The sequence below is a fragment of the Pseudonaja textilis genome, chromosome 7 (assembly GCF_049901715.1).
Source record: "Pseudonaja textilis isolate UNSWEBS1 chromosome 7, rPseTex1.2, whole genome shotgun sequence".
Classification (NCBI taxonomy): domain Eukaryota; kingdom Metazoa; phylum Chordata; class Lepidosauria; order Squamata; family Elapidae; genus Pseudonaja; species Pseudonaja textilis.
The window spans coordinates 20,901,052-20,924,907 of NC_141996.1; the positions used below are offsets into that span (position 1 = coordinate 20,901,052).

General features: G+C 39.7%; 1 protein-coding gene across 28 annotated transcripts in view; it reads right to left on the reverse strand.

The window, feature by feature from the left end:
- Positions 1–23,856, reverse strand: part of ATP8A2 (ATPase phospholipid transporting 8A2) — a 346,608-nt gene that overhangs the window by 306,486 nt on the left and 16,266 nt on the right. For 6 of the 28 annotated variants that reach the window (XM_087937188.1, XM_087937182.1, XM_026708936.2 and 3 more), the window contains exons 1-2: positions 8,666–8,727; positions 8,115–8,259 (exon numbers count right to left, since the gene is read on the reverse strand). The exons of 5 other annotated variants lie outside the window; for them this stretch is intronic. Coding sequence is in view for 16 of the 23 variants with exons in the window: in XM_026708936.2 (XP_026564721.1) it covers positions 8,115–8,215 (101 nt within the window). In the remaining 7 variants the exon portion in view is untranslated. Of the gene's footprint in view, positions 1–8,114; positions 8,260–8,629; positions 8,728–23,856 lie in introns of those variants that run through there. 17 more of the 28 variants (XM_026708935.2, XM_026708941.2, XM_087937190.1 and 14 more) reach the window with 4 other exon arrangements.

Genomic DNA, 23,856 nt, shown 5'->3' on the forward strand with positions numbered 1-23,856 from the left:
TTGATCACATACGTGAGCACAGTAATTCTCTCTTAGAACTTGCATCTCTGTTTCTCAGACTTTGGTGAGATTTCTTTAAGAGTTACAAGAGATATGGTATTTCAAAGACTGAGATAATTAAAGAAGCAGCATTTTTTTGAGACATAAAAGTACATAATGCTGCCAAAATAGTTGTGTATGAAAGACTTACTGTGACTTAGAGCTAGCAAATGCTCTAAAATGACCAACTAAATAAGTCAAAGGAACAGTATGTTTAGGTCTTTTTAGCACAAAAAAGAAAGGAAGAGAAACATGATAAAAAATAAAACTATGTATTATTGTGTATGGTAGATATTATTTTTAATAAATTCTAGATGGCTGGCAGATATTTTAATTGGTTTACCTGAGCTTTGATTACCAACTATTTCTCTTTATTTCATAGAATTACCAAAGCTATTTATTATATCCTAATAAACTCAGGATAGTGTTAAGGCTGATGACATTCTCAAAAAGACCTTGTGAAGCTGAAATACAAGAAATGACAATTGGGTTCAAATTACCCAGAATTAAGTTTACAGACTGCACTAAACAATAATGTAGTTTGTTTAATTTATGCTCCACAAATTGTGCATACCCAGACAACCATGTTTTATTCAGTATCGCATATTAAAAATAAAGTTTTGTATAAAGTATAAACCAATCTAACTGCTGCAAAACCACTTTTAAAAGCCATTAGTGTTCAAATACTTATATTTTTTTAATTATTGTGCCATTAGGTTATTTAGCCTCATTTTTTAATACTTTGCTATTTACTGCATGAAAGTAATAGTCTAATTCCAATTTACAGCTTAGCATGCAACACTCATCCATCTCTCTGTATCTTCCTTCTGTCTCACACGCTCTTTTTCATTTTCAGATGCAACATAATTAACATTCCTTTAGCCATTCCAATATTCCCAGGATACATCTGAATACAGGTTCTCAGAGACCTCAAGGCTAGTAAATCTCTTAAGTATATAATGCAAACAGTTTTCATTTTTACCTTGTAAAATTAAAAAGATGCTTTTCAAAATTATATAATTTCTTTATATCAAGCCGTTTAGTTTTTTTTTCATGAAAATACTTTAAGTTTTAACAAACTTTCAAAGAATTGGGGGGGTCTTCATGGGGTCAGCTCTTGGGATGCTATCACATAACCTCTTATCTTTCCAGTCTTTTTGCTGGTTATTACCTCGGGAACATACAACCTTCACTGCACTGGATGCCACTAAGGCATCTCAAACATTGTCATTGATCTGGCATCTACTGATGTGATTTAATTAAGAAATGAATCAATTCATGGAAATGAACCTTTATTTTTGTTTCCTTATTTTTAAGCACATATCTGGTTTAAAGCATAAAGGTGGCCATACATTTGATCTACTTTTAACCTCAGAGCAAATGGCTTGTGATCTCAAGATGGAGGCCAAACACTTGTCATGATCAGATTGTTTTATTGGTCAGTTTGAATTCCACTGGCATCATTGACAACTGCAAGAAGAGTGATTAAAAATGGCCCATCTCAGATATCACATGCTCATTTCTCAGCAGCTAATTGGAGATTTTTTCCCCCCAGCAATATATCAGGCTATTCCACTGCATGCCCAGATCATTTGTGAAATGTGTTGGCTGAGACCATGGATGTGAGTCTCCAATGTAAGCTCTATCAGACCATAGATTTCAGATATAAAGTGACAGAAATGACAGTTTGTGTGACAGTGGTGGAAGACAAAAAGTGGTTACATATCATAAAGAACAAGTAAAAACTCAGACTTGGACTATGGCAATGAGAACACAGAGGTATCAATACTTCGCATTCTCATCATATCAGTTAAATGTTGTCCAGAGAAACTACTGGGAAAGACAAAAAGTGTCAATCTAGACTACCATGATATATTTAAAAAATATCTTCATAATACGTGGAACAAGTAAACATCACTTGTTTTCCCTCTGATTGAAATGCCGTATTGACAGGAATTAAGCTGAGTAAATGAAACAATATTTTACCAGACTATTGAGATTCTTCTGATCTTCTGGATGCCAAAGGTGGCAACAGGGCTTTTGGTAGCATGAACATTAGCACTTGTAGGTTGGTCCCTGCCTCACCTTGTTCAAGCAATGACATCAAGTATATGCAGCTGGATTCAAGAGATAACAAATGCTCTTTGAGGAAGACGGCCATGCCTCTTTTTTGGAAGGGTATGATGATATTCTCACTCCTAAAGAAATCATGTTAGATAACTTCTGCTCTGTCTCTGATTTTACCTTCTTGGAACGGTTCTGGAGAGGTGAGGCTGCAAAGAATCTTGGATAAAGTACACCACCTTTAGTTGGTTTCAGATCAAGCCCTGGATGAAATTTTATTATCCAATTGTGAATGATTTCCATAAAGACTTTGCTTAGACGACTCTTCGTGGAGTCCTACTGGATCTCCCAGTAGAATACTATTGACCATGGTATCATATCTTTTTACTGACTGCAATATTTGGGACTGGAGGACATTGTATTGTCCTGACTGTAAAAGTGCCAGGTGAGTCATTTATTCAGGATCCTGATGTTACCTGGTAATATACCCCTGGGCAGAAGATATAGTGGACTTCTTTTGTATCCCTTTGTATACTGGGTGGAGCAATGATTACAATGTAATACTGCAGGTTAACTCTGCCCATAATCTGGAGTTCAGTCCTGATGGGGCTCAAGATTGACTCAACCTTCCACCCTTCCAAAGTCTGTAAAATGAGGATCCAGATTGTTGGGAGCAATATGCTGACATAGCAAACCACCCATAGAGTGCTATAAAGTACAATGGGGCAGTATATAACTCTAAGTGCTACTGATATTCTTATTTGGGGGCAGAAAGAGATGCATAGGTTGAAAGAAGTTGAAATGGAATCCTAGCAAGGAATAATTATTGTTCAGAAACTAAGAAGTTTGCTAATCACTCCTAAACTGGCTCATAAAAGAAGAAACTTCCCCTGGATGTGTGGTTTTCACTTCTTTAGCTGTTGTAGATGGCATAGGCAACACACTTGAGGAAGAGCCGCTACTGAGGCAATGATCAGATAAAAGGGACCTGAGTCCAGGCCAAAAACGTAACGTGAATAATGGCATCAGACAAGACCCTCCCAAGTACACACAAAAATAAAGGGAAGGAGACATTTTTTGACAAGAGAGGCCCTGGGATCAGTTCATCATGCTGTTTTTACTCTAAAATTGGATTAGCAATGTATTCTACTTGGAGGTACCTCAAGTATTGTTTGTGGTTCTCCGGTTGCCAGTGTATAAACGTGCATAAGCGCACCAACGTGCCTACCGTCCCTATTGTTTCTTTTATTCTTCTTATATGTATCCATGTATTCATAACTATATTTATACTTACACCTATTATCTTGTAAGCAATTGACAAATCAAATAAAATAAATAAAAAGTATTTCCAAATGCAATTCAAAGGGCTGAGCTTGCTTTTTAAACTTCTGGATAATTTGGGTCCATGGGGCATTCTTCTTCAAATAGAATCAGCCCATGTGCAATCAAGCTGAGAAGCATTGTTTCAGAGATGCTAGAGAGCTTTATCCTCTGAGGTCCGGATGCCCCCCCACCAAATATATTTATCAATATTTCTTAATCTTGGCAACTTTAAATTGTGTGGCCTTCAACTTCCAGTATTTCAGTGGGAGTTGAAGGCCACGTATTTTAAAGCTGAAAAACACTGGCTTACATAATGCCAGTAGATCCAGTCTAGCCTTGGTCAGATAAACCACACTTTTTTCCTAGCACACTGATAAGAGCGTGTAACGCAGAGCTGATGGTGCAACATAGGGAATATACTGCCTTCCCTCCCAACTACAGATGACCCTTATGGTTCTTGCTTTCTTTTAAAGCAGCAGTGAGTGGAAAATGTAAATGGATGACTTAGTATAAATTGTTATCATGAATATACCGCAGGACTCTGGACTTCATAGTTTTCTGATACCATCTCCAGCACTTCTTCACCATCTCCTTTAAACTAGACAAGGTTTCTGAAGCATGAACTTAAGAAAAAAATACATTTCATTTACCTAAATTTAAAACTTTCCCCTTTGATTTCATTCCTAAGCCACCACGCCACTTTTTAAATGCAGTTAATTTACTCTAATCAAACTTGAGGCTAGCATGCTGGGCTTTGAAGACTGGTGATTAAGGTCAAATCAGTGAACAGACTCTGCCTGGAAAAATTTGTACTTTGCCATTCTTTATACACCTAAAGAGACCACACAGGCATACTGCAATACATTTTCACAGCACCAAATGCTGCTTATTATGATATACCTAACTCCACATACAGCCTTTTAGTATTCAAAAACTGAAGAACATAAATGGATAACAGAAAAATTGAAGCTCACCAAATCACAAGGAAAAGGTAAAAGTCAAGATGCTAATGTATTTTTTAAAAAACCTAAGAAAAAAATTAATCTAAAATGCATAGAGAAGTTGGGTTAGAATTCTACTCCTTACACAGTGGATAATCCACCCAAAGATAAGCAATTTGTTGGTGATTAGATTTTTATTTCACCTTTCTGTCAGGAACACAAAGTGATATGCAAAGCACTCCTTACTTCAATTTTTTCCCATAATAATCACCTTGCAAGGTATGGTAATAGAGAGAATGATTGGCCCCAAAGCACAATGGACTTTCATAACACAGAGTGGACTCAGAGCTGCCTTTTCCTGGTCCTAGCAGGCTACTGTGCTACTGAAGCTATCAATTTACATTTCTGCTGATTGCAACAAAGAACAATTAAGCAACTGCTGAATTTTTTCCAACCTCTGAAGTGTAGCCTAGCCCATATTTTTTTCATAATAAATGAATACAAAGACAGTGCAATCTTGTATAGGTTTCCTCAGAAGTCAGTTTTAATTCAACTGACGTGCAGGACTGAAGTTCTGGGGGAGTCATGAGTCATAGGATAAAAGTTTAAAAAGTGATTTTGGATTTGTTGAATTTGAGGGATTTTATCTATTTTCCCCACGGCTCCACTATCTGTGGCAGAATGAAAGGTATATCACACGTTGTGATGGAAGCGGCAGACTTTTACAGAACTTGCAACTTGATGGAAAGGAATGGCCAACACAGCAATTCTATTCATATCTCTATTTGAAAGCAGGTCCCTTTTAATCTAGTAATGCTGACATCCAGATAACTCTATAGCAGCCTTCCCAACCCTGATGCTCTCAAAATGCTTGAGAAAAACTCTGAAAGATCCAGCTCTACTTCTCATCCAAGGGCCAGCTACTGCTGGTCTTTTGTCTAAAAGTCAAATATAACTTTTATCAAAGTTACCGTATTTATCGGCGTATAACACGCACAGGCGTATAACACGCATTCCCTTTAAGAGGGAAATTTCAGGAAAAAAATATGCGGCGGGCGCAGCGCTGACATCACGTCACGACGCTGCGCCGCCGCTTAGGCACTATTGGGAACGGGATCCCTTAAAGAGGATTCCGCTCCTGGATTATCGGCGTATAACACGCATACATCATTTGCCCCTATTTTCAGGGGGAAAAAGTGCGTGTTATACGCCGATAAATACGGTATATTTGTTAGGCAAAGAGCCTCTTCTTTTTATTATTCTAGCAATCACTTTGGGATCATTTCTGTAATTTCAAAGTAATATGTTTCAAGGAAATACATGACAAGGGCAGGCAGCAAACGTTTGCAGATATTTTTAGGCAGAAGGAAATGGGCATGTGAAAAGTGAGTGAGCGTTTTGGTGAGTCTTGAGGAAAGAAAGCCTGTCTAATGTCTTGGCAGGGAGCTGGAACAGGGACTCTCATTCAACAAAACTTAATCCACTGATCAAAAGTAGATCTTCTGGGATCACAGAATGTTTAAATGGGGAGGGGGAATAGGACATTCAAGGAAAGGTGCAAGGTAGGGAATAGCCAAAATTCCTGTTGCAATATTTTCTAGTATGTTTTTCTCATCCTCTTCTAGTCTGTACATCTTGAGATATTCACATCACCATATTATTTTAATGTGCTATCCGTTACTTAAGATTCTTCCAGCCGATGCCAAAGAGCAATCATCCTGCATTAAAGATGCTTTTCAGAACTGGATAAATTATTTCAGCCACTTTATCACTGTTTGTCTGTTTAAAACGGATGCTGCAATCCTGACAAAATGCAATAACCTTCTTGACCAAAATCTTGCCAAAGGTTTAATAATATAATCCTTTCAATTGATACTACTTTGACGGGATTTTTAACATTTGCTATCCAAAGTACAATTTATCATTTTGTCTCACACACAAATTAAATATGTATTATTGAAAACAGTAACAAAGAGGGAAAGAGTAATGGTTCCAATTCTAATCTTTCAAAGCTCCATTCACACAACTGGCTTCACTCGAACAACATATGCACTGACAACAGTCTAGGACTCTCTCCTTTAAGGGCAATGTATAGGTAAAAGAGGCAGATTTGGACATGAAGTTGGATATGCTGGTTTGAAACTCTGCAGAACTGCTGCTAATTAGTACCTTAATTCATGCATCATTACCAAACACAATTTTAATAAAGACCAACAATAAGCCATTACTGTTGGGTTCACACATAGGAAAATTTAAAAGTCACATATGTGAACCAGTGTCTTTTAAAGCAGTGTTTTAGGTTTCTGACTGACTCCACATCAGTGGTGTATCAAAACACATTCATCAATACTTGCCTAAATACACATCTCACACAAAATCAATCCTTGGCCATGTCAAAATAAAAAGATCAAGTTTCAGGAAATGGAAAGAACTGGGAAAGTTGCTGGCTGAGATCACGAAATGCACTGTTGGTGTATTTTTCTTTGGTTTTGGCTTGGTATAAGCCATACTGAGCATGGCTTATTCAACAAACCTGTTAAAACAGGCCATGGTTAAGCATAATATATAACTGAGCACCTGTCAAACACACAATACAGTAGACAAGAACTGACAAAAACTGTCATTCCCTCTTCTCAAAAACATGATGCCTTATGCATATTGAATTAACATGCATGATTTAGTCTTTTTTCCCATTTGGAGAGCAAATAAGATATGGTGAATTTGCAACTTCTTTTACACATGTCCATATTTAGCCGGCTGCCCAACAAAGCTGTCCATTATTAGCTTATCTCCTCATCCTGAGTAAGAGCGTCACTGTACAATCAGAAGTAACTGATCTCTCACTATTGTGCCTCAGTGATGATGTTAGCTAGTTTGGTAATGAAACATCTGCAAGAAAACTACCAAACTCAGAGAGCACCAAAGATCCCACAGTTCAACCTTAAGCTAAAAATATTCTCTTCCTTTGGTAAATAACAGCCTATTAGCCATCACTTCCCTTTGACTTTCACTCTCTTTCTTACTCTGATCAGGAGATCCTGGTTTCTTACTGCTTCATACCTACTTCCTTATATGATTATTTCACCGCTCAGAGAAACTTGGACATCATTCTGGCTAACAGCTACTGAATAATTAAAATAACAAATCATTCTGGTGCGGATACCACAAGCTTCAACATCTCTGTTTGACTGAGGCACAAACATAATTCACTCCGTTTTGTTTTGTTTTTTAAATTAACTGAATGCACTCTCTCGACCTTATAGATGTTCTTTCTCTCTTTTGAAATCTAGAAAAGTGGGACTCACTAAATCTGGTGCCTTAAATTTGTGTTTCCAGGATTTGTTCAGCCATAGTTCAGTCTCTAAGTCCAACTTTCCAGAATTAAAGGGGCACACCAACTTAATATGAGCAGGTTTTGCACAACGCATGAGGGTAAATTATGTTCAGTTCTGTGGTAGTTTTATACCTTGTAATATGAAATTAGCAAAAAGCATGTGGCAATTTCTCGGTAGAGATGAAACAAGGCTGCCCAGTCAGACTCACAAACAAGCCACTTTTGACTTATCCTTCCACCTCTATCCCTGCAGCTAAGCAAGAGTTAGCCTCTTGCAGCCTAACTTTTCCATTAGGGTATTTGGAAGTCTGGTCAAGTTCACAGCGGATGGTGGTACTTTGGGCTGAGTCTGGACTTTCACCCAGCTTCCTCTCTTCCCCTGCCTCTACTGTGGAGACCGGGGCTCTTCTTACCTGACCCGGTTGTCGTGGAACTTGCTTTGTTGAGGTTCATTCAAGTAAATGGTGCGAGCTGCTGCCTCTCCCTGGTCTGCAGAGGACGTGGCCCCGGACATCTCATCATCCGCCTTCTTGTAGCCCGAATTAGAGCAAATGGGACCTGCCAGGAGCAGCCAAGCAAGACAGAAAGCAACAGAAAGGAGGAAAGAGGCAATCAGTTAGACAGGGGAAGAGCCGGCACAAAGCAAAGCAAGGAGCAAGAGGGAGGGAGGGACGAGGGCCCAGAAGCCTGCAAAAAGGCGCAAAATCCCGCCAGGCATCCCATCTATTGCCGCCCCGGAGAGCCTCCGTTGGTCCCCTTGTGACCTCCCTCCTTCCTAAAGTAGCCCCAAGGAAAGGTGGGTCCCAGCATCGCCGCCTCCGCCGCCGGCGCTGCCTCCGCTCCCCCCAAAGCCCGCTTTGCGTCGCAGGCGCACGCCATCCCAAACGGCACAAGCCCGCCGGAGGAACGCAACGGGCGCTCGCCTTGCCTCGCACCCGGAGAAGCAGGAGGGGAACGCACCGACCTGGCTGCGCACTCCCGCCGAAGCAAAACAACAACAATCAAAGTCGTGGCAAAGAAAAAGGCGGGGCTTCCTCCCGTCCTGCCGCCGCCGCCAGCTGGAGAGACCGCCCTCCCATCGATCGCCAGTGGCGGCGGCGGCGGCGACCGCCCCGATTACCGGAGAGACGCGGCAGCGGGTTTGTTTTAGATGGATAGAAGAAAAAGCGGACGGGATCACGCGTGGTGGGTTCAGGCGGGCAAGACGGTAAGAAAAGACCAAAGAAAACGAGGAACGAGAGGCCAGAGAAGTGAAAGGATGAGGGAGCGTTAGAGATATTATATATTATATACTATATATATTATATATTATATACTATATATATATATATATAGGTATAGGTATAGGTATGTATACATATTCATATACATATACATATATATATATGTCTTAAGTTTTCACGGGTATTTATATGTATGGTATTCAGCTTTGTTCAGGTATTTTCCCACATCATTATAGTTGTGCTTTTAAACATTGCTACAACTTTAAAAGCACAACTATAATGACGTGGGAAAATACCCGAACAAAGCTGAATACCATACATATAAATGCCCGTGAAAACTAAAGATAACATATAGATATATAGATATAGATAGATATACAGTATATATACAGTATTTATTTATACTATATATAATGTTTTATATATATATATATATATATATATATATATATATATATATATATATATATAAAACATTATATATGTATATATAACATTATATATTGCAATATCCTACCTATCAAAGAATACTTCAGCTTCAATCATAACAATACAAGAGCACACAATAGATACAAATTCAAGATTAACTGCACCAAACTTGACTGCAGAAAATACAACTTCAGCAACAGAGCGGTCGATGTCTGAAATACTCTACCTGATACCGTGGTTTCTTTCCCCAAACCCCAAAAACTTTAACCTTAGACTATCTACTATTGACCTCACCCCTTTCCTAAGACGTCTGTAGGGGGCGTGCATAAGCGCACCAACGTGCCTACCGTCCCTGTCCTATTGTTTCTTTTTTATTTTTCTTCTATGTATCCATTTCATGTATCCATAATTATATTTATACTTATACCTGTTATCTTATAATTGCTTGACAAATAAATAAATAAAAATAACAGATAAGATGGATTGGTATATTTGCCCGGGAGCATTTTTCTGAATGTTCCTATAAAAGAATGACTGGTGAATAATGCAGGGTGAATTAATCCTTCATTTAGAATTTGGAAAAGGAGAATATAATAACTTCAAGAGTGGCCTGGCAGGTGAGCCACCCCAGGCGTTTTGATGTTGGAGGTAAATAGCAAACCATTGGCAGCCCTGTTCTGCCGCTGAATGGCATACCTTATGCTAATAGTTGTTCAAGTTATTTAAGGCCACTGAGAATGAAACTTCTGTGAGCGACTCTTCAATATCCTGGCAGTAAAAATAGGGCAAGGGAGAATCAGACATTTCTTTAGCTTTCGGGACAACTACAGCTCTAGTACAGCGGCTTCTTCGTTCAGGGTCATCTTTGCTAACTTTTTATTTGCTTTATTGTGCATTTCAGTCCATGAAGAGAAAATAGGGGGTTTCTTTCCTTTACGCTTCAGTCAGCAGTTCTGTTGGGAGTATGTGTGTGATGTTGAATAAGTTTAGACAACTTAGGGAGAAGTTTGCATTAGTTCAACAACTACAAATTGTGGGCTTTTCCTATTGCATTTGAGGGTCCTCTTCCACAATTTGCTGAGTGTAACTTGGATTTCTGCCATAAGGTCCTCTCTGTCTGGACCCACTGAAGCAGACATACAATAGTGAAACAGCTGTTACAGAATCCAAGGGAAAGAACGAAGGGCACACCATCTGTCGTCTTTCCTAGCTGGCTTTGCCGAAATCTCCATCTAGGTTTGTGTTCTGTTTAGGGTATGACCCTGTAGTCGCATTTGGCAATAAAACTCACTGAATTAATGTGATTTGTTGTTAGTGATTTGGTGTCTGTCTACATCACTTTCAAGGGCAGATGTAAGAAAATGCATCAAGCAGCCCAAATCAGAGGACTCCTTCACACAGGCTGAATTTATTTAGTGGCTTTAAACAAGCTATTAAAGCAGCTAAATCTTTTCCTGGACTCATGCAGCTCCCCTCTGCAGTTAAGAGAAGTCGGATTTAAAATATTCCCAACAGGTGCTAGGTGCATATGCCAAGAGTCACGCTGGCAGGATACAAATGGTCTGAATAATTAAATGTAAATTGTGCTCCGTATTTTGCCCTTAACATCCACATCTCTGCACAGCTCCATTTCTAAAATACTTTTTGGTAATAAAAAATATCTTCTATCATCACCAGCCACTTAACATTATCCTCAAAAGAAATGAACAAAAGCTGTTTTAGACACCAAATCTGAATATGGAAATCCAGTTTGGAGACATGGTTAAGGCATCAAAGCTAGAAAGCTGGAAAATGTGAATTCTAGTCCTACCTTAGGCACAAAGCATCCCCATGGTCACGTGGTCAAAATTCAGATGCCTGGCAACTGCACAGAATCTTAGCTAAGGACCAGGGGTGGGATTCAAATTTTTTAACAACCGGTTCTGTGGGCGTGGCTTGGTGGTCATGTGACTGGGTGGACGCGGCTTGGTGGTCATTTGACTGGCTGGGTGTGGCCAACTCAATATCACTCACATCAAGACATGCATTTCCTCGCCTGGCCTCTCATGACTGTGGGGATGCTGCAACAGTCATAAGCGTGAAAAATGGTGATAAGTCACTTTTTTCAGTGCCATTGTAACTTTGAATGATCACTCCACACAAGCAAAGTACCAGCAAAGGAGAGGAAAAAAACTCTAGAGAAGTTCCTGAGACAGGAAGTCTAATCCTGCCAAGAATGTAATAAGGATTAACGGAGAGGCAGTTTCTGTAAGCAACACCAGAATGTTTCCTTCCTGCCTTCTTTACAGGATTAGGCCAGTAATTTCTTCCAACAACTGGTTCCCCGAACTGCTTAGAATGTTAACAACCGGTTCTAGCGAATAGGTGAAAACTGGTAGAATCCCACCCCTGCCAAGTGCTCTCCTGAACCCCTGCAAACCACCAGCAGCCCAGCCCTGGTACTAAGCATAGGTGAGATGGACAAGATTGGGCAAATCTTCCCAACATCATCACCTTCTGCTTCTTTTTTCAAACTTAGCATGGTTTTGAACATATATATGTACATGTATACATCTACATGTACATATACACACACACACACCTACATACATACATACTAAATTTCATACATTTTTTTCCATTTCATAAAGATTTGTATGTGCCTCTATTTTGTAAATATTGTATCTACAAAGATATGTGATTGTTTTGCTTTCAAGCCATTTGTTGTGGGAACCAGCCCTTTGTGGTTTATAGACAACAGTCTCTTGGGTGAATGGTGGGTTCAAGCAACCTCAGTGCTTCTTCCGCCCATATCTGACAAGCTTGATGAATCTCCCAAGAAATTGGACATATTTTCAAAGAGTTCAACATAATTGGGGGAAGATATCCATAGGCAACTGTTCAGGGATTAGAGAAATTCTGGAATCTGCAGAGAGCATATTTTTTAGGCGGCACATTATCCCACAAATTGCTGCTGAAACATAATCATTCGGGTGACAAAAGGGGAAAAATACATCAGGGTTGCATTTCCTGTATTTCCCTAAATTCCATTCCAATTAATTTAAATTGGATTTAGTTTTTGTGTGACCTTGTCTATTTCTTTGCCTTTCTGCTACCCATTTTCAGAATGCAACCCCTTACCAGGTGAAGTGCATCCATGTCAAGTTTGAAGCATGCTTCAAAGATCTGGTCAGGAAATTCATGTATGTTTTATGTATTAAATGACCACTGCTGATCACACTTCTTTACAGTATCTCATCTGTCAGCTCTCTTGAAGGTTCTGTTTTGACTGAAGCAGATTCATGCCTCTCAGAAGAATAATATTTGAACAGCTGAAAGGAGTGACAGGCAACAAACTAGAACAGAGTATTGTCACACTTTTTTTTCTTATTTTTATAAAAAAAATTCATCCATTTCAGCTAAAGCATTCTTTGGCACAGAATTGAAAAGCAATTAATTTCTTGAGTCTTCTGCTAGGTCAACAGGAGCCATATTAACTGTAGTGATTAACAAAAGAATGAAGTCCACAGCATAGTTGAGTACATTTACTCTAAAGATACGGTACTTTGTTCCTTTAAAGTCAATCTTAACGGTAAGCAAATAATCTTTACTTTTAAAGGCCAACTTTAGCAAAACATCTCTTCTAATGGTAGATCATCAGACAAAAGGTAAATTCTTCACTGTAAATGTTTAGGAGCGTTTTCCTATGACTAGGAAGAAAAGGTAACCCTGAGGATATTTACTGCACTAGTTGTTGTGACTATAGGGGGCAATAGTCAAGACAATTGAGCCAGTGCTGTCCAAAGACATTTCTGCAGTCATGTGACCAGCATGACATCATGGAGTGTTTTCACGGTCCCAGAGAAGTGGTACCTATTTATCTACTTGCATTTGCATGCTTTCAAACTGCTAGGTGGGCAGGAGCAAGGATGGGAGGATGGGAGCTCCACTGTTGCATGGCACTAGAGTCTCAAACCCGGACTGCTGGCTTTCCAGCCAACAACCCAGCGTCTTAACCGCTGAGCCCTCATGCTCCTTTGCTATGCATACAGAAGAAAAATATCAGGGTCTGGTTGTGTAGAGAACTAAGGCATTACAGAAACTATGATAAAAATGAAGACAAGTTTTTTTCTTCATCTTTTAGGTATAAAAAATTAAGAGGGTAGCCATCCATTTTAAATGAATCTCGTAAAATTTTATGGTTTTTCAGTAGTCAGCAAAGGTTCAAAGCACTTTGTCCTTTTCTAAAACTTCTAATTCTTTCCCTGGTCCTAAAGTACATGTGATTGTCTTAGATCTATTTAAGAACAGATGTTTCTCGCACCAAGCTGTATTAGTTTATAAGAGCCGTGGTGGCGCAGTGATTAGAATGCAATATCGTGGACTAATTCTGCTGACTGCCAGCAGTTCAAATCTCACCACGCTCAGGTTGACTCAGCCTGCCATCCTTCCGAGGTGGGTAAAATGAGGACCCAGATTGTTGGGGGCTCTGTAAACTGCTTAGAGAGGGATATAAGAGCACTGTGAAGCAGTATAGTCCATGTGCTGTTCCAAAGTTGCTTTTTCCGGAGGCAACTGGACTTTCTTGTTTTTCCTTGAAGATGTTTCACTTCTCATCCAAGAAGCTTCTTCAGCTCTGACTGGACGGATGGAAGGATTTATATTCCTTGCAGACAGCTGAATAAGCTTCTTGGATGAGGAGGAAAACATCTTCAAAGAAAAACAAGAAAGTCCAATTGCCTCCTGAAAAATCACCTTTAGGACAACCATGACCTGGATGACTGAGAATCTCTACAGACTTTAAGTCTATGTGCTATTGCTATCTACGTGTCATCAGAAAACTACTCAAGAAGTCCTCAATTTATGACCACAGCTGAGCACATTTCTGTTGCTAAGTGACTCAGTTGTTAAGCAAACTATGCCCCATCTTACAGCTTTTTTGCCACAGTTGTTAAGTGAATCACTGCAGTTGTTTAAGTTAATAACATGTTTTTTAAGTGGCTCTGGGTTCCCTGTTCACTTTGCTCATCCAAAGATTGCAAAAGGAGATCCTATGACCCTGGGACAATGCAACTAGCATAAATATGAACCAGTTGCCAAGCATCTGAATTTTGATCACATGATCCTAAGGGATGCTGTAATGATCGTAAGCATCAAAAATGGTTATAAGTCACTTTTTCAGTGACATGGTAATTTTAAATGATCACTAAATGAATTATTGTAAGTTGAGGACTACCTGTATTTAAGATGCAGAGAGTTACATTGTTATTCCGGTCATAAATGTAGAATTATGACATGTAAAATATAAAGTGAGCATTTACGGATATGATCTGCCTGTAGATTCCAAAATGAGAGACCAAAAGGTTTCAAAAGGTTTTAGGAGGTTTAAGGACCACTCTGGGAACAATAGCCAGGGGAAAAAAATCTACTGATGCAGAATTCCCATACAATTTAAAACAGCCAAATCTATCATAGCAACTGTATTTATGAAAAAACTTACTCAACATTTTATATGGAAATAAAATTAGTAAGGCTGGAAGTGTCTATTTCTCACACTACCTGAAGATGCAGTTTTGCTATATAACTTCAGTAAGATTTCATATTTCGTTTGTACCGTGTTTCTCACAAAATAAGGCCGGGCCTTGTTTCTTTTTGACCCCCGAAAAAATGGCTAGGCCATCTTTTCGGGGGTGACTTAATTTCCTCCCCCACCTAGAGCGGCCCATGCGCACATACCTCTCCACGAGGCCGTTTCTATCAGCCGACGACAGCTCCCCAAAGGCAGTCACCAGCCACTTTGGGGCGAGGCATGGCTGCCCGTGTCCCCTTGCCATGAGGCAGTATCTTTCAGGAGATGGAAGCTCCCCAAGGGCAGTCACCAGCCACTTTGATCAGCCGGTAGAAGCGGCCTTGGGGCGAGTGCCCACGCACACTCCCCTCGCCACGAGGCCGCTTCTACTGGCTGATCGAAGTGGCTGGTGACTGCCCTTGGGGAGCTTCCATCACCCGAAAGACACTGCCTAAAGGCGAGGGGACACGGGCAGCCACGCCTTGCCCCAAAGTGGCTGGTACCTCTGCCTTCGGGGGGCTTTCATTGGCTGATAGAAACAGCCTCGTGGTGAGGGGATTGTGCATGGGCGCTCGCCCTGAGGCCGCTTCTACCGGCTGATCGAAGCAGCTGGTGACTCTGCCTTCAGGGAGTTTCTATCGGCTGATGTTCTATCGGTAGTAGATCAGGGTATTCTAGCCAAGGCTACATGCAGGACACTCCTAAAGTCAAATTTTCTCCCCACCCACCCCCGCCCTTCCCCCATTTCTCTTCACCTCGTGTAGTTCTAAGAAACGATGTGAGAAATGGAGGGGAAACGCATGGTTTCTTCCCTCCTGCACAAATCTTAATCCAGCTGAGTCCTCCTTTTCGGGGTGGCCATTTTAAACCACCGCTGCAGTCATCCTAGGGGGGGAAAGACCAAGCCCAGGAGGGGAGATGTGGCTCCCCTCAACCTGGCTTGCGGCTTCCCCTTACTCCACTGCCCCTCCAAGGCAGCTTCAGCCCCTAATCGTAATGATCGGGGCTCTCCAACGAAAGAGCACAGACCATAGTTGCAGAGAGATGCGATCTACGGTCTGTCAGCGAGGAGGCTCCGCCTTCTTTCCCAAAGCATTCAGCACTTCTTGTCATCCTTTCCCTTCTACCAACGAACTCCTGTTAGTTTTCTATATCAGTAAGAGCAATGGGTTTACCCTCTAGCAGGTAAATTTGAAGTTATAACTGAAATTTGAATTCATTTGGCAAATGTCTGACACAGCCTACATTCAATAGGAGAAACTGTTTTTCAGTAGGAACTAGCTCAAACAAAATACAGTATATTAAGGAAATGAGGTTGTTAACACTGCAGGTGTGTGCCATTTTAGCATATAAAGCCACTTGAAATGAATACATTTATTAGCTGATTTATGCTCATTTTGCAAGTCTAAGTGAAGATTGAATGCCAGCAAAGACAATAGTTTCATTAGCAGTTGGACTGAAAGATAGTGGAGTGCTGTATAAGGGTCCCTGCATCATTTGCGCTATTCTCCAGCCTTCACACAAACTGGAAGATGTCGTTTTATGTGAAAAAGAACTACAAATAACAAATCAGAGGAGAGATTTGGATAGTTTTCTTACACTGAATTTACAAAAAGGATTTGTTGGACTTACTGCATTAGAAATACAAAGCAGACTTGATGAGTATGAAGAAAAGAACTTCAAGAAAAAGAGAAGAGAGTATGAGAATGAGAAGGCAGAGCCTAGAACTAACTTACTTTGAAGATTTTAAAGACTGCGGAAAAAAGAATACAACATTGATTTATTGACCATCAAAATAATGAGATACTTTGGTCAATCTTTAATGGTTTTTGATTAGGACTGGATGCCAACTTATGGTTATTTCTGGTAACGTTTAATTGTTGTTTGAGTGGGATTGAATTTTAATTATTTGAGAGGAAACAGAGAGATTTATTTAAAGGAAAAAGAACTGGATTTAATGAATAATTTGTAATATTTATGTTGTTTCTAATACCTTTTACTGGACTTTTGTTGTTTAATAGGGAGAGATAGAGATGGGTTTATAAAAACTGGGGTTAGATATGGAATGAAGGGAAGTTTGATTTTATTTTAAAAGGTAGTGTTAACTTCTTAATTTTGATTATGTTTACTTGGGATGAAGAGGTAGGTTCTTTTTTCTTTTTTAATGTGTTTAAAATTTATTTTAATGTGTTCTGTAGTTGTATGACTTTTACTTGTATAATATTTAATAAAATTATTGGGAAAAAATAAGATGTTGGGGAAAAGATTACATTAAAACGGCAGGGACCTTTCTTGTTCTTTGGCTCAGACCGAGCTTACCCTGAGCTACACCTTATGAAAACCACACTATGTCCTACAAAACATTTGCCTGTGAAGAGAGAAAAGGTGAAAGTCAATGAGACTGCTGTCACTTCTATTTGATAGATAGGGGCTTCGAATTACATTTTGTGGTAAGGCACAGCAGCTTTTCCTAGCCTGCAGATGCCACGACCATCATTTGGTACAAGCCAAATGTAGCAAGAAGCTAAAAAGAATCTATTTATAAAGAAGGCATCATTCCATAAATAGTAAAAGGACACATTAGCAATAATAAAACAACTAATGGGCAATTACCTTTTTCAATAAAAGACATTATGTAGCTCGAAGTTGAACTTTTGAGTCTTTGGTACTTTTTGAGTTTGGATGTTTGTATGCAGACATTTCATTACCCAACTAGATAACATCAGCAATGCTAGTGAGTGTGGCATTTGCCCTCTATTTATATACAATCACTTATCCTGTCAGTGTTAAGGAGGAGGTATGGTTTTCTCAGAAGTTCCTTGATTAGGGGTATTGTCTTCTGCTTGATTGTTTGTCTGGTGTTAATCCCTGTTTAATATAGGTGTTGGCTATTGCAGAAGACATGTTCTAGTCTTTTTGTTTCCTTCATAACTTTTTTAGTTTGTCTCTTTTGAATGGTGTGTACATATGGTTTCTTTCTAGGTGTCCATTAATGATTGATTTGTCTGAATGCCAAACTTCCAAGAATTCCCTAGTATTTTTTATTTAACTTGGGCTAGAATTCTCAGTTTCCCTGTAAAAACTATGGGTGAGTCTTCCATGTATTGTGAGCTTAAGAAATATTCATCCTGTCTTCTGACTGCTAGATGGTGTTCATGGAAGCACCCTACTGGTCTTCTGCCTATCTATCTTATATAGTGGCTGATATAGTCCATACACCGTAGTGGTGCAGATGATGTTGTTTGTCCAATGTTAATCCCAAATAAGCAGGAATTAAAAAGTTTGATACAATGTCTTTCTGAAAATGTGAATGCATACTTTTTACTTTTTTATTTACAGATTCAATTTTATAGAATAGTGCAATGCACTCTCATATAAGACAGTAGAAGCATTTTTATGCATTCCTAATTCATACTCTAACTTGAAGGCTGAACATAGCATATGTATATGCTATATTTGCCAACAGATCCAGGTAATTAAATTGCTTTTGCCTGGAATGCCATTATGAGGACATACTGAGAAAATTTTGCTGTTAAGAGGTAGCATTCATGGTCCAAATGTATGGCCACAACACAGAATCATTCAGTGATCCATCTATCTGCCATCAGCTAGCTCAGTCTCTCAAATTTGCTTGCTATGAGTCTGCATTGACTTTGCTTGCAAGCAAACAGTCCTAAGGAAGGTTCAGCTGTGCTGAGCCGAAGATCTAAAGAATAGCTAGAAAGCAAGAAATCCAACCATTTCCTGCTTCCTAGCTAATCTAAATCTCCCAGCGCAGCAAAACAGATGATGATCGGAAAAAGGAAAAATAGCAATTTAGCAGGCAAGTTTACCAGGTAAGGAGTGAGTGAGCGGGGAGGGTTCCCGCAGGCCATGTGGGCAGCGCAGCCTTGTGTTTCTGCATAGCCTGGATTAATTGCTTTGTAGAGGGGCTCTGGGGGTGAGATTTCTCTGTTGCCCACCAAAATTTTCTCACAGCCCACTGGTTGGCGACCACTGAACTAGAGTATATTTTACTACTACTGATGAACAAAAGAGTCTAGGATTATACTATAAGTAAGATATGAACAGCCAGCCCCAACACTTTCTCTCAAAGGCCGCTAACAGCAAAGAAAGCATATTTAAAAGATACAGCAAAACAGGAGGGCAGGAAAAATACAGACAATGACATAGTAAATAGTACATAAATGAATTAAGAAAGTATCAAAAGAACCAAAGAAATTATTAAGTGCTTTAAAATGAAATTATGATTTATTATAGTGAATGTAGTTATATTCCCAAGAGTTGCTCTCAACATTACCCAATATATGATCTACAATACAGAAAAATGATATGCATAGTTGCCCAATATCTTTGCATTGCCGAATTTCTTTTATATTAATCCAGTAAAAGAAGTAGGATATGTCATAGTAGATTCAGGGCTTAATAAACCCCAAACACTGTACAAGCTGAACAAAGGCAAAATAAGATCATTTCTCTGGATATGCAGATCATTCCAAGTGATAATCTAGAAACCCTCTGTACTGTTTAAGCTGAGGCAGTTTGCTTGACTTGAAGCCAGAAAGGGTTTTCAATGTCAAAGCTGAAATCATGAACATTAAAAAAAATACTTTCTGCAAATAAGCAAAGTACATTTTTTGTATTCATAAACAGCCTTCTAAAATTTCAGATAAGCTTCACGGGAAAGCAATATCTCAGCTATTTTCTCAAGAATTCTAAAGCAAACGCAAACAACCTATTAAATTTCACTTGTTGAGACTTTTTTCCTGAGCATCAAGGCAAGGCATAAATAGGTAGAGATGAGAGAGTCTTTTCAAGTTTATTTCACACTTTTACCCAAGTGATATCACAACCTGAAATTAACTTGAAAGAGTCTCAGTGTGTGAAAAAAATAGAAAATGCTTTCCCCGCCCTCCCATAACAGTAAAATTTATGTTGTACTTAGAAAGAAATCATCTCTGCAACCAAGGATTTTAAAATCTATACACTGCTTGTCTGGAGACTGGAAAGACACCCCTATTACATACCTGCCCCTCTTTTCTGGGATTGTTATAAATCAGGGAGTTGAATGAGCAGGGGAGAATGGGAGAGAAGGTTATTGGGCTGCCCTAGGACCCGTCCAAGTCAGCATAAAAGCTTACTTGGTAACTCACTGTCTCTCCAGCCAAAAAAAACTATGAAGTTTGCTTGGAGGAAGAAATGTTTAGTATAGAAGTCCTGGAGAAAAAGCAAAATAACAAAGGCAAACCTTTTTCCTTTTAGCACCAATACTTCAGCTGATACGCAACGATACAAACCTTCTGACATAGAAGGCTTGAAGATTAATAGATATACACAACCTGCCTGGTTTCTCTCCCTCCATCTCCAGGCTTGAAGATGGGTGTTTAATGCTTAATGCTGGTGTTGAAACCCTGCCAATTTACCCAGAAATGAAAAAGAAAAAAAAGTTGTCGGAGTAGCATTCTGCGCTCTACAGAGGGTGGCATGCTTCCTCATGAATGGCTCTGCTGTTGCAGCAGCCTGAAACACGCTGCCCGAATTCAAGATGCCCTTACCAGTTCAAACAAGCTGAGAATCTCTGCTCTAAGCAGAGATCTGTATCTGAGACATGATGGTCTTGCTTCAATTAAGAAGCATTCCATTTAAACCAAGTCAACCCTTGGTTTGCACACAGTGATATATTTTTAAAGGAAAAGAAAATACAATGATATCTCAATGCTCATCGTTAATTGGTTCCGGGAGACCCGATAAATACCAAAAACAATGGATGCAAAACAAATTTTCCCCATAAGGAATAATGTACTAGGTCACAAGGCAGCCGACAGCGGCAAGTTCTAGCTTGTGCATTCAGTATTAAACAAACGAGGACCACCAAGACAAAAAATTTGTATCGAACTACATGGGGTACCAAATTTGATGAGTTTCAAAGCAGCTGAATACCAAGGTACTACTGTACATAGAGCACATGAAATTGTGTCTATAGTTAGCCAACTCCAGATTATAAATGTTTAACCTTTTTTTAAAAAATGTGCTTTACTTGAGGAATTAACTTAAGTATTGAAAGCAGATGTGCTTGTACCTATTTTCATCACCTACTGCATCTGGTCAGAGAGCTAGTTGGTGTAGTGGTTAACCCATCAAGACAGAAATCTGGAGATAGTGAGTTTTAGCCTTATGCATGAAGTCAGCTGGGTGACTCTGGCCCAGTTCCTGTCTCTCAGTCCCTGGAAGAAGGCAATGCAAGACCACTTCTCCCAAAAATACTGCCAGAAAACTGCACAGATTTGTCCAGGCAGTTGCCAGGAATCAAGAATGATTCTAAGTCCTCCCTGCAACCCCATAAACTCCATATCTGGTCACTTGCCCTTCTCCTGCGTAGTCCCAGACAATGCTGTCATCAAAAACATACCAGCTCACTTATCAGACAGTTTTGCTATATTTCTAAATGGCCTTCATTTTATTTATTTTTAGAGTCCTTCAAATCCACCCCAATCCCAGGGCACAACAGAAAGTAAAATAACAAAAGTGATTAACGTAATCCAAATGAGCGTCAGAACCAGAAGATGATTACAAGGGAAAGCAAGGATAAAATCTCAATTAGGCACCAAACAATCAGACAGCTGGAAGCAAAAGTACGATGAGATAAAACAGCTCCTCTATTGAGCTGCTGATTATACAGGTGAAACTCGAAAAATTAGAATATTGTGCAAAAATTCATTTATTTCGGTATTGCAACTTAAAAGGTGAAACTAATATACGAGATAGACTCATTACATACAAAGCAAGATAGTTCAAGCCGTGATGTGTCATAATTGAGATGATTATGGCTTAAAGCTCATGAAAACCCCAAATCCACAATGTCAGAAAATTAGAATATTGAATGCAATCAATAAAACAAGGATTGTACATAGAACAATATCGGACCTCTGAAAAGTATAAGCATGCATATGTACTCAATACTTGGTTTGGGCCCCTTTTGCAGCAATTACTGCCTCAATGTGGCGTGGCATGGAAGCTATCAGTCTGTGGCACTGCTGAGATGTATAAAAGAGCCTTCAGCTTTTCTGCATTGCTTGGTCTCATGTCTCTCATCTTTCTTTTGGCAATGCCCCATAGATTTTCTATGGGGTTCAGGTCAGGTGAGTTTGCTGGCCAATCAAGCACAGTAATCCCATGGTCATTGAACCAGGTTTTGGTGCTTTTGGCAGTGTGGGCAGGTGCCAAGTCCTGCTGGAAAATGAAGTCAGCATCCCCATAAAGCTCGTCTGTGGAAGGAAGCATGAAATGTTCCAAAATCTCCTGGTAGACGGCTGCGTTGACCCTGGACTTAATGAAGCATAGTGGACCAACACCAGCAGATGACATGGCTCCCCAAATCAACACAGACTGTGGAAACTTCACACTGGACTTCAAGCATCTCGCAGTGTGTGCCTCTCCATTCTTCCTCCAGATTCTGGGTCCTTGGTTTCCAAATGAGATGCAAAAGTTGCTCTCATCAGAAAAGAGGATTTTGGACCACTGAGCAACAGACCACTTCTGTTTTTCTTTAGTCCAGGTAGGACGCTTCTGACGTTTGTTGTTCAGGAATACGACATTTGAAGCCCATGTCCAGGACCCGTCTGTGTGTGGTGGCTCTTGATGCACTGACTCCAGCCTCAGTCCACTCTTGTGAAAGTCCCCAACACTTTTGAATGGCCTTTTCCTGACAATCCTCTCCAGCCTGTGGTCATCCCTACTGCTTGTGCACCTTTTTCTTCCACACTTTTCCCTTCCACATAACTTTCTATTAATGTGCTTTGATACAGCACTTTGGGAACATCCAACTTCTTTTGCAATTACCTTTTGAGGCTTTCCCTCCTTATGGAGGGTGTCAATGATGGTTTTCTGCACAACTGTCAGGTCAGCAGTCTTTCCCATGATTATGATTCCCACTGAACCGGACTGTGAGACCATTTAAAGGCTCAGGAACCCTTTGCGGGTGTTATGGCTTAATTAGCTGATTAGAGTGGGACACTTTGAGCCTAGAATATTGAACCTTTTCACAATATTCTAATTATCTGAGATTGTGGATTTGGGGGTTTCATGAGCTGTAAGCCATAATCATCTCAATTATGACACATCACGGCTTGAACTATCTTGTTTTGCATGTAATGAGTCTATCTCGTATATTAGGTTCACCTTTTAAGTTGCATTGAAATAAATGAAGTTTTGCACGATATTCTAATTTTTTGAGTTTCACCTGCACTTCTGGGTGATGGATATAAGGTGGGGGGCTATTATACAGAAAGTCTGTTATCTCACCCAAGCCCTAAAAACCTCACAAGAGGACTTGATTCACTAAAGGGAATGACTTGCTTTGCAAAATCTTGTAGCACTTTCTACCTGGGTATCCCAGTAATATAAGACGTCTCTAATTTATTTTTAATGAGCTTGAACTGCCTACTAACGGTGATATGTTAGGATTCCGAGATCAGAGCCAAAAAAATCAAATGGCTCTTTGGCATTTAGTAATTACCCAGATTTTTTAAGACCTACCCCTCTGAGACCACTAACAAAAAGGTTTTATGATAGAAATGATACTATTCAGGTTCTAATCTGACAACACCTATCTTTTTTTTCCTATTCCTTTTTTTTATTTAAAGCTTTACAGGAAGAGCCAAGCAGAAAATTCTGTTAAGTTGTAGGTTAGTCAGGAGCCACACCATAGGTAAAAGACAAGGATCCAAAGGCAGGCCCAGTCTATGAATGCAAGTCAAGATCCCAGGTAAATTGCAGAAACAATATCAAACAAGCAATCAAAAGCAAGCACTAAAGCAGCCAGAGATAAACACAATTCCAATAGCAGAAGGGTTTAAAGCCAAATTGCCTGGAGCCATGCCCAAGCCCAGCTAGAGAAAAGCCAGGCCATTTGGGAAGCAATTCTTGGAAAAGGCCACACTTTTTCAGTAACCATTT